The sequence below is a fragment of the Eleutherodactylus coqui genome, unplaced genomic scaffold (assembly GCF_035609145.1).
Source record: "Eleutherodactylus coqui strain aEleCoq1 unplaced genomic scaffold, aEleCoq1.hap1 HAP1_SCAFFOLD_954, whole genome shotgun sequence".
In the NCBI taxonomy this organism is placed as follows: domain Eukaryota; kingdom Metazoa; phylum Chordata; class Amphibia; order Anura; family Eleutherodactylidae; genus Eleutherodactylus; species Eleutherodactylus coqui.
In genome coordinates this window covers 1-11,198 of record NW_027102594.1, presented here as the reverse complement: position 1 = coordinate 11,198, position 11,198 = coordinate 1, and the positions used below count along the sequence as shown (strand labels likewise).

At 42.1% G+C, this 11,198-nt stretch overlaps 1 protein-coding gene across 2 annotated transcripts; it reads right to left on the bottom strand.

The window, feature by feature from the left end:
• Positions 1–729: 729 nt before the first annotated feature.
• Positions 730–10,843, bottom strand: LOC136605368 (oocyte zinc finger protein XlCOF7.1-like). Of its 2 annotated transcripts, none has more exons than XM_066588945.1 (2): positions 10,744–10,843; positions 730–4,942 (listed from the first exon to the last, which is right to left on the bottom strand). In XM_066588945.1, exon 2 carries the CDS (start codon positions 4,911–4,913, stop codon positions 2,952–2,954), a length of 1,962 nt encoding a protein of 653 aa, XP_066445042.1. In that variant the 5' UTR covers positions 4,914–4,942; positions 10,744–10,843; the 3' UTR covers positions 730–2,951. The 2 variants fall into 2 exon arrangements, with proteins under 2 accessions (XP_066445042.1, XP_066445043.1); XM_066588946.1 differs by having other exon boundaries at positions 10,756–10,843.
• Between the last annotated feature and the right edge of the window lie 355 nt (positions 10,844–11,198).

Here is an 11,198-nt window from a genome sequence, read left to right as displayed (position 1 = left end):
TTTACAAATCTGACATACACACACGAAAAAATCCCTCAACACTCAACAAGTGCTAGAGAGTAGGGGTGATGGGACCTGTGGCGTAGCCCTTAGGGTGTCCGGCCCTGTGAGGTACTCTTGTAGCAATTCAGCTCAATGCCACATATATCTTTGAGCACTCCTACGTTTAGCTAGGTCCCATACCACACTGTTCCTATAGTTTAGTATACTGGTGATTATCCTCCAATAGTCTATAAAACTATTATTCCACTAATAATTGTACACATACTGGATTTAGAGCTCCAGTCTATAATATATAGGAGTTCGAGGTCCCTCTAGGTTCCTGATGAAACTACTATACCGTAGCGGAAACGCGTTGAACTTATAATTATAAGTGGAATAATTGTTTCATAGACTATTGGAGGATAATCACCAGTATACTAAACTATAGGAACAGTGTGGTATGGGACCTAGCTAAACCTAGGAGTGCTCAAAGACATATGTGGCATTGATTTGACTTGCCACAGGGGCATTTTGCAGGGCTATATAGCTACCCGGTATTGCTCAAATATATATGTGGCATTGAGCTGAATTGCTACAAGAGTACATCACAGGGCCGGACACCCTAAGGGCTACGCCACAGGTCCCATCACCCCTACTCTCTAGCACCTGTTGAGGGTTGAGGGATTTTTTCGTGTGTGTATGTCAGACTTCTAAAAAGTCTTTTTAGGTTTTATTGTCAATAAAGGTTATATTTTAGAGATTAAGAATCCTCACAGTGAAGAAAAAATAATGTCCCACAAAAACCAAGAACCCCTTTTAGAAGCGCACGCATGCCTAAAAATATTCTTGCCCCAAGCAAAGTTAGAAACCTAAAACCATCCTATCAGCAAATCCCAATTTTTCCCAACATAACAGGCTGCTATATATGTTGTAAGAGGGAATGCTGGGGAAATATAAAGAACTAGTTTGTTACCTGCGACTTCATCTGTGCAGAATTTATATTTTTAAACCCTTTCTTATACAGCTGCGGTAAAGCTGCGGTATGATTGGTTGCTATTGGCAACAGACATTTTCTTTAAAATCACAATCCATGTTAATGTGTCTTTTGTTCAAGTTGTAAGGCAAAATCCGTGTATTTGTTTTTAACCACCCAGCTTTCATTTGTTATACTGCTGAGGTAAAATGAAAGCTGGGCTGTGATTGGTTGCTAGAGCTGAGTTTTAATTTCTTGCATAGCTGACACCAAATAAATCTGTCTTATCGCGCTCCCTAGGAAACGCTCTACATTTTCGGGATAAAACATAGCCTATGTCATTCCTCAAGATGCAAGCTATCACCCTGCCAAATTTCATCATAATTGCTTCAGTTGTTTAGTTGTGAAAAGATAATAAACATAGAGACATTTACTTTCACATTTATATTATTGCTATGGATATTCTATTTTTCTTACTATTGTAGAAGCACAGTACACAAAATGGCCTGTAGGTGGCTACAGACAATCATTCTTGAACCTGAAATGAGAGAGAACAGATGTGGGTGTCGCAGGTAGTAACATAAAAGGATTAGTTTCTGCCACACAGGGGAAAGCGGGCTAACAGCCGAAGAGAGAGGCTGCAGAGGGCAGTATCAGGAATTTGGACCCTGACCAGTTTGAGCCCATCACGTGGTCTGACAGTGGATGACGCCCTATAGACACCCCGGATGGGAATAGTGATGAACAATCAGTGGGTTGTGAAACTTGAAGTCATTCTATGTACAACAAGTGTTTGCTGTGATGTGGAATAAAGCTGGTGAAAGCCAGAGTTTAAAGAGAATTGAGTTTCCTGGGCCTTTATACACGTGGTGCCAATCATCCAGAATAGAAACGATGGCAATACTATAGTAATGAGTAACTCCCAGGTTGCCACACTATTTTTAAAAAATGAAACATTTTATAAAATGTAAAAATAATAATTTTTATAAGGGAGGGGCAACTTTGTTTTATTGAACTTCAACTTTTTCCTTTCTTATGCTGCACTCCTTTAATTGCTTATGTAATGCCCAAGAGTTCACAGTATTCCAAAACATTAGAACCTGTCAGGGTAAAACTGACATGCAATCTACTAGACCATGTGTCTTGTAGCTGATATTAGGGGCTTTGCCAGGCCTGTGGCTGCCACTGGTGCTCATCAGTTCCTTATAATCACCCAATGGAATCCTGATTGGCTGCAGACAGTGCCCCTCCCTGTTTTACCATTCAGATGCCTCAACATTAGGGGCAGAATGGAGAAACAATACTTGTAGCCCACTATTGCTCTCAAATGAAATTCAACAGGCAGTGGGATGACGTTTTTCCAACTTCTCTCTTTATTGTGTCAGTTAAAACAAGCAGATACGCCTTTCGGGGTAGGCCCCTTCATCAGTCGAGTTAGGTGAGATATAACTCTTGGGGCTGGAGAATACATCCAAAAGCGCTGGCGTTACCAGAAGGAGCTGCGAGCCTACCATGGAGCACTAGGAGAAGTAGACCACTTCTATGTGATCACAGCTGTATATTACTGTGGGTGACTCTTCCTAGTATATGACACTATAGTGATGAGATTGAAGGAAGACGCCCTTGCTGGGCTCAGTGGTGGAATACGATTCTTATAGTTATCATTTATGAAAGGATCATTTTCAAGAACAAGAAATATCCTAACAAATTCCACAAAGTACGGGATCCGCAGTGTGATTCTCCCCTCAATAGAAACAAGTTTAGAGACGCAGTGATATTTATCAGAGTGAAATACTCTATGTACACGGCTGATATAAAGGTGGGTTATCTGGATTATATTTGATTCTGGATAACAGATGTTTATCAGTAATTACATACATTTCTTATTTATCACTTAGTGCTCTAAATTGCTTTCCTTTTCTTGTGTATGACATGTCACTTTACTTTTTACCTTTTTTGTTTGGTGTGACAAAATGGGTTTAAAAAACGCCTTCTCTCATCTGTGAAGTTTTTGATGTCGTAGTAAATGTGATTTCCTAGCAAAACATTTCCCACATTCTGAACAAGAAAACGGCTTCTCTCCTGTGTGAACCTTTTGATGTTGCAGTAAATGTGATTTGCTAGCAAAACATTTCCCACATTCTGAACAAGAAAACGGCTTCTCTCCTGTGTGAACTTTTTGATGTTTGAGTAAACCTGATTTGCGAGTAAAACATTTCCCACATTCTGAACAAGAAAATGGCTTCTCTCCTGTGTGAACTTTTTGATGTTGGAGTAAATCTGATTTGCGAGTAAAACATTTCCCACATTCTGAACAAGAAAATGGCTTCTCTCCTGTGTGAACTCTCTGATGTTGCAGTAAAAATGATTTGCTAGTAAAACATTTCCCACATTCTGAACAAGAAAACAGCTTCTCTCCTGTGTGAACTCTTTGATGCTGCAGTAAATATGATTTGCGAGTAAAACATTTCCCACATTCTGAACAAGAAAATGGCTTCTCTCCTGTGTGAACTTTTTGATGTTTGAGTAAATCTGATTTGCGAGTAAAACATTTCCCACATTCTGAACAAGAAAATGGCTTCTCTCCTGTGTGAATTCTCTGATGTGTAACAAGGGTTGATTTCAATGTAAAACATTTCCCACATTCTGAACAGGAAAACGGCTTCTCTCCTGTGTGACTTCTCTGGTGATTAAGAAGGACTGTTTTCTGTGCAAAGCATTTCCCACATTCTAAACAAGAAAACGGCTTCTCTCCTGTGTGAACTTTTTGATGTTTGAGTAAATCTGATTTGCGAGTAAAGCATTTCCCACATTCTGAACAAGAAAAAGGCTCCTCTCCTGTGTGACTGCTCTGGTGATAAAGAAGGGCTTTTTTCTCTGCAAAGCATTTCCCACATTCTAAACAAGAAAATGGCTTCTCTCCTGTGTGAATTCTCTGATGTGTAACAAGGGTTGATTTCAATGTAAAACATTTCCCACAATCTGAACAGGAAAACGGCTTCTCTCCTGTGTGACTTCTCTGGTGATTAAGAAGGACTGTTTTCTGTGCAAAGCATTTCCCACATTCTAAACAAGAAAACGGCTTCTCTCCTGTGTGAATTCTCTGATGTGTAACAAGATATGTTTTACACACAAAACATTTCCCACATTCTGAACAAGAAAACAGCTTCTCTCCTGTGTGAGTTCTCTGATGAATAACAAGGTTTGATTTATGAGTAAAACATTTCCCACATTTTGAACAGGAAAACGGTTTTTCTCCTGTGTGAGTTCTCTGATGTTGAATGAGTTCTGATTTCACTGCAAAACATTTTCCACATTCTGGACAAGAAAACGGCTTCTCTCCTGTGTGAGTTCTCTGATGTCGAATGAGTTCTGATTTCACTGCAAAACATTTTCCACATTCTGGACAAAAAAACGGCTTCTGTCCTGTGTGAATTCTCTGATGTGTAACAAAGGCTGAACACGCTGTAAAACATTTTCCACATTCTGGACAGGAAAACGGCTTCTCGCCTGTGTGAATCCTCTGATGTGTAACAAGGATTCTTCTCTCTGTAAAACACTTCCCACATTCTGAACATACAAATGGCTTTTCCCCTGTGTGAATTTTTCGATGTGTAACAAGGGTTGATTTGCATGCAAAACATTTCCCACATTCTGAACATGAAAACGGCCTCTCCCCAGTGTGAGTTCTCTGATGTCTAACAAGATCTGATTTAGTACGGTAACGTTTAGCACATTCTTTACATGAATATGGCTTCTTTCCTGTGCAAGCTCTTTGATCTCCTCTTCTGTGACTTTCACCAGTCTGGGATGAATCAGAAGATGGGACCTGTGTAGGATGATCAGATGATGGATGTTTGCTGTGAAGGGCTGAGGAGATATCTGGGATAATGCTAAGTTCTTTAGATGTATCTTGCGTGATACCACAATCCTCTGCTTCACAATCTGCAGATATCATGCATCCCTCTGAGCTCCCGGCACCGACATCTGCCAAGAATAAAGCAGATTATTCTTTAAAACTATAAATCTTATAAATGATACTGATATTTTATAACATATCTATACAAATATGAAGTCATGTAGCAAAATGTAGTGATCAACTAAGGGTGCTCTTACACACGCTAACAGTCACTAGAGTAATCATTCAAAAGAGCCATTATGGACAACTGTTGGCCCATGTAAACATATGGTTCTGACAGAGCAAGTGAGTGAGAATCGCTCAGTTGTTGAAGTCGCTTGGTTTGCAGCTCTCTTAAACACCAAGTGATTGTCAGTGCAGAAAACATCACCAAAAACTACAGAAGTGAATCAGGACTTACAAGTAACTAATTCTGGTTTGTATTAATAACATAGGGGTCCAGGGGAATCTGAAAACAGGTAATGAAAAGTAACTTGAAGCAGAGTCCTCCACAAGCCTCAGGTTCCTGTCCCCGGTAGATCTCCGAGCCCAAGCTACAGAAATCGTATATTCTATACAGATGGAGTTCGGCCATTTCTGCACCAACATTAGGTTCTGTTTTTCCATAAAGAACAAATATAAATCTCCCATGAAGCAGGATGTCAGTAACACACGGTGTACAGTCAATGTAGAACTGCTCATCTATAAGACACCTTAGTACATTTAATAATTCTATATTCTGTCATGTCAGATGAGGACTAGGCTGAGGGAAGGAAGGCATGTGCCATTCAAGCTGGGCTGCCCCACCTCCTGGCACATGGGTACAGCCAACTAGTTTGCCTCCACTCTCAAAGTTATGGTGGCACCTGCTACTCCTCCTACAAGTGCTGACAGTCTTACAGTACTACTGTGTCCCTCTCTCTCACAGGCTGACAGAGGAACCTCACTCCTCCCTCCATGGCTCCAGCATTCACTCTAGTCCAAGTGATCACGGCAGGGGAAAAAAGTGAGGTAATGCTGTGAGTCTGAGAGAGAGCACACAATGGAAGATGATGGGGAAAAGTGGAGGATGATGGGTGCTGTTGGGCAACAGTGGAGGATGAGGGCTGTTCAGGTACATTGATGATGATGGGGCTGTTTGGGGAACAGTGGGGGATAATGCAGGCTTTTTGGAGGATGATAAGTACTGTTTGGAGGACCTTGGAGGCTGATAGGAGTTGTTTGGGAGACATAGGAGGATGATGGAGCCACTTGGAGATGGACATGAATGATTTGGAATCATATGTTTTGGTGTTTAAAGTTTGCTCTTGGGGCTGTGGGACTTTAGTTACACCACTGATTGGAGCCTCAAAGGAAGTTACTGCTGTGGGGCCACAGCAAGGGGCACTATTACATAAAGTGAAATCACAACGGGGGGCACTATTACTTAGTGAGACTATGGGCCTATTATTGGAGGGGGTACTGAAAAGTTCACTAGTGGTGGCAGCAGCAGCTTGATGGGGAAAGTGGGCGGAAGCAAGTTTTGGCTGCAAGAAACCTTAGTGGCAGTCTGGGCCCAGAGATGAAAATATTATATTATATAATATATTTATCCCAGTGCAGGTGGGGGGGGGGGGGGGTGACATTCTGAGTTTTGCTCTGGGGCCCCATGGCTTTATAGCCCACACCTGCTTCTACTCACAGCCTGCTCACTTCATAGTTCCCTGTGAGGTTGCAAGTTCTGGTCAGTAGACCTGTAGTTGGGCTGGGAAACATTTGTAAAACTGTGCCCTTAACCCCTTAGTGAGCACCCCATTGCCTTTTTACATCCTGTTCTGCTGGGATTTAATCCCCAAGGGTGTAAAAACATGCTTTCTTTGGGGATTAAAACTCTGCAGGCTCTGGATGTGACAGCTCCATGCTGTCGGTAGTCGAAAACCTGGAACTGTAATGGGAGGCAAAGGGAAGCCCGCCCCTCAGTCACGTGATTGCCGGTATCCAGTGGATACCGACGATCGCATTAAAGTCAATTGAAAGTAGAAAAAAAGTTAACGTTTCAGCTCACCTTACAGATCCGTGAGAGGAGCTTAGGATACTCACCCCCATCCTCCGTGACTATCCGCGGCGTCCTGGTCCTGCAGGACCTGACACCAGCATCTGCGCATGTGCACCAAACGTCATCATGTCACATGCACAGGGCCGAGATGCCCGGGAAATTTAGAAACTCGCTGCTAGTATGAGTAGTCGAGAGCATGGATCTGTCACTGGCAGCCGCTGTATGCAGTTCTCAGTCACATGATCACGGTTAGCCAATAGATCAAGTTAAAAAAAAAGTTTTAAAAAAGTATAAAAAAAAAAACCTTTGTGTCATCTCCCCTTATGGATCATATCCGTGAAGAGAGATGAAATTAGGTACCTAAGGCCACTGGACCTTACCACATCTTCTGTGCACGCGCTCGTCACCAAAATGGTGGACACATGCGCTAAAGCCGGATACTAAAAGTAGCCGAGAGCCTGGAGTTCTTACGGGGAACCGCAGTATGTGGTTATTGGTCACGTGACCACGATTATCTAATGGATAACGAGGATCATGTAAAAGTTAAAAATAAGCTAAGTTTCACATCCAGTCACCCATCCGAACCGTGAGGGGAGGTAAAAGTACTTACCTGCAGCGATGTCCCCCAATGAGATCTTTATCTGCGGATCTTTCCCCAGCTATGGCGCATTTCGCCTGTCGTCAAAATGGTGGACGCAAGCGCAGAAGCTGAGGAGGGCCAAGGAAATTTAAAATCTCCTCGCTTCTGGCTACTAAAGGAAGCGGAAAGGCTGAAGCAGTGACTGAGGGCCACAGTAAGTGGTTAACGGTCACGTGATCGCCATTATCCAATAGATAATGGCGATCACGTAAAAATTAAAAGACGGTTAAAAGTTCGATGCTCCATTCAGTTTGGGCCCCGTTGTGCATCCAGACAGAAGATTAGGACCACAATGGGTATGTTTCTGAACACGGGACAAATGGGGGTATCTATGTTGGGGTGCAAGTCTTCATTCACATGTGTGCTGTACAAAAAAGCTCTTGTAACTTTGGCAGTTACTAAGATCTGTTGGAATTAGGAGGGGGAATATTGGGAATCATAACCCCCTCCTCCAAAGTAAGTCTCCTTCTTTTGAAGGAATTTTCATATCTTGTTATTAATAGGCTCTGTGAGCGCAGGAAAGAATTTTTACTTAACGAAAAATCTCTTTGCATTTTATATGGGGTTCCCATGATGGATCCCTGAACTGTTTCCAGCGGCTCTCCTCTTGTGAAGAGAGGATGTTTTTCAACACAGAACTATGGAAGATCAACACTGAGGTGAGATATTTGGTTTGCTATACCAAAAATCATCTTTTTCCTTTTTTGGATTAAAAAAAGGGGATCCATTATTTTTTTTCTCTGGCGCTTTTTCCTTCCTTCTTTCTATTTTTAAAATGACACAATTGCCAAAAAAATCAAAAGTTGTAATTTTTTGCTTCGATTCAAAATGACACCTATGATGCCTTTGCAATATTGGCTTGGTGCAGGAAGACAAAATATTCCTCAAAATGTTAACAATTAAATGTTGGATTTGTACGTGTCCTAAGTGGTTAAAAAAATGAAATGTGCATCCAGAATAAAGTAAATAGATAAAAACGTACATCTTATCAAAAATTTCCATATTATGTTTGCACATATTTGAATTATTGCAGTTGGAAATGTGAAAAAAATGAATTTTTTTTCAAAATTTTCCCAATCTTGACACTCTTAATAAATATACACGAATTCTATCGGTCCATTTTTACCGCCTAATTAAAGTACAATATGCGGTGAAATAACGGTGTCAGAATCATTTGGATATGCAAAACCTTTACGGAGTTATTCCATGTAAAAGTGACACATGTCAAATTTCCAAAATTTTGCCTGGTCACTAAGGCGCAAATAGGCTTCGTCACTAAGGGGTTAATGTGCTCGTCTGAAACTGGTCATATAAAGAGGAAATACAGCTCCTGGTCCTGTATACATTCACAGAGCTTGAGGCTGGTGCTCTATTAATGTACTGAGCTTGTTTCTGGTATTGCATCTATGTACTGAGCTTGGCTCTGGTGTCTATATACGGAGCTTAGTTCTGGTATTCATCTATGTACATCACCAAGGTTGGCTATTGTACTATAATCATGTTATGATCTTGATTCTGGTGCTGTATCTATTGAGCTTGACTCTGGTGATGTAATCCTCAGCAGAAAATCCATTACGTGGGAACACACCCTTATGTTGGTCCGCTACTCACGGGCCTGTGTTATATTCCTGCCCCACAGTCTAAACTTTGCCAGCCAGCCCCTGACCATTACACAGAGCTGCCATGAGATATATTGGGCTCCCATATAATGAGATTAATGAGAGTCCCAGGGGACGGGTGGGGGATGGGGTTGAAGTCTTTAGTGGGAGGTGGGGTGCAGAATGGCCAGTGGGAAGCAGAGTAACCAATCCCTTACCACTGGGGAAGCTCCCTAAAGGGATCCAACCCTCCTGAGATACAATTCCTACTGCTAGTGTGCAGAGTGCTGGTGATCACTGACTTGGCTCAGGACATATTGATATCTTTACTGACAGGCAGGCAGCAGCCAGCGGTCAGCGGGGGCCTCTGTAACCATTTATCCTGCCCTGATGGAGGTCCGGCCCTTAGAATATTCCTGATTCTGAACAAACTCTTTGCAGCCATTAGAGAACACATCTGTAAGCCGTTACTTTATCTCCAACCCCCTTATAATCGGCTCAGACGTTATATTAGGATGAAACTACTCGGAATCTGTTTCCCAATTGTGCCCATTTATGGCAACTGGAAGAGTATTACGGGGAGATCACACACTGCGGGATTGTATAATCTACAGTACAGTGTAAGGGAGTGGGATTCTAAGAAACCGCATTCACTCACAGCTGAGAGATAAGGATGTGACACCTGAAATAGGATTTATCTGGTCGGCCATATTGAGATGGCTGAGTGTGAGTTGTGCCCGAGAACTCCAATTGGATATCACATGGACACATACGGACTGTGTGCTGCCCCATGCTGGCAGGCAGTAGACATTGCATGTCCGATTCTGGTCCATGAATCAAACCAGAATAGGACATGCTGGGAGTTTTATCATGTCCATGTTAATAGTATCCAGCTTGTACTAAATTACCTGAAAGCACTGCGGAATAAGTTGGCTATACAAATAACACGATTTACTTATTCATCAAGGTCTATGTCTCCATCTTCGGTATTTAACAGACAGATAGCGGCTGGAAAGAGACCTGGAAGGTTGAAACGTTGCCTATATATTTGACTATGGAACAACAAAGTTTTTTTGCTTCAAGGAAATCCCTATCCCCATTTATGCTGCCACAGCACACTCTCTATTTTACTACAATTTAGGAGTTGAAGGTTTACAGCTCCCTGGTTGGCTCTGCATACTTTTCTCCAAAAATACCCCCCCCCCTTATTGGGTCAAGGTGTGAGTGCTGCTGGGCACTCTACTTTTGTTTGGACTCCATCTTCGGTATTGTGATCAGTGCTGGTTACATCAGAGCAAGAGTTGGTCAGTGTAAAAGGACCCTTAGTACTGGAGCTGGAAAACCGTTTCTCCCTTATCAGTATAGACCTCATATAATGAATAGTAGTTCCCGCTCACATAGGGGTGTTTCATGTCCGTGCCGTAAATGCCCATCATGTGTTATCACCTATAATGGTATCACATGTCATGCATATTTAGTTTGTACTCCGTCTGAATGGGGGAATATACAGCGGAAACTGATAGATCCCAGAGCTTATAAATCTACATAACTATCTGCAGCCGCTGACCGAGGAGAATCTGTGAATCCTCTCTGCTGTATTTAGTGGTTACTACTCACCTGGGCGGTTACCTGTAGCAATCCCCTCTTTACACCGCTGATCACCCTTCACATTTGTCTCTGTAGTATTAATATCGGTCAGATCTTCATCCGGATACAAAAGCTGTGAGACAAATATTGTAAAAGTCAACAGACGGTTGGAGAAGTCATGTGGAAGGTTTTACATGACCTGAAAAGATCATTAATCAGCTTGACGACCAAAAATGACCTGACAGCAGCAGTTATCAGTCATGTCGCAGTGGATGCCCTTTTTAGACTACAACTGCTCCTTTAAGGGATTCTGTCACCAGCTTCATGCAGTTTGACTTGGAGTTCATCTGCAAGTCAAACTTTAAAAAGTTGGTCCAAGCATCATCCTTCAAGCATAGGCACTCGATTTCTGAGTGCCATGAAGCCAGGAGTTCGAGAACGTGAAGTTATTTTGGTTTGTTCCAGAGTTAGCTGTCTCATGAAAC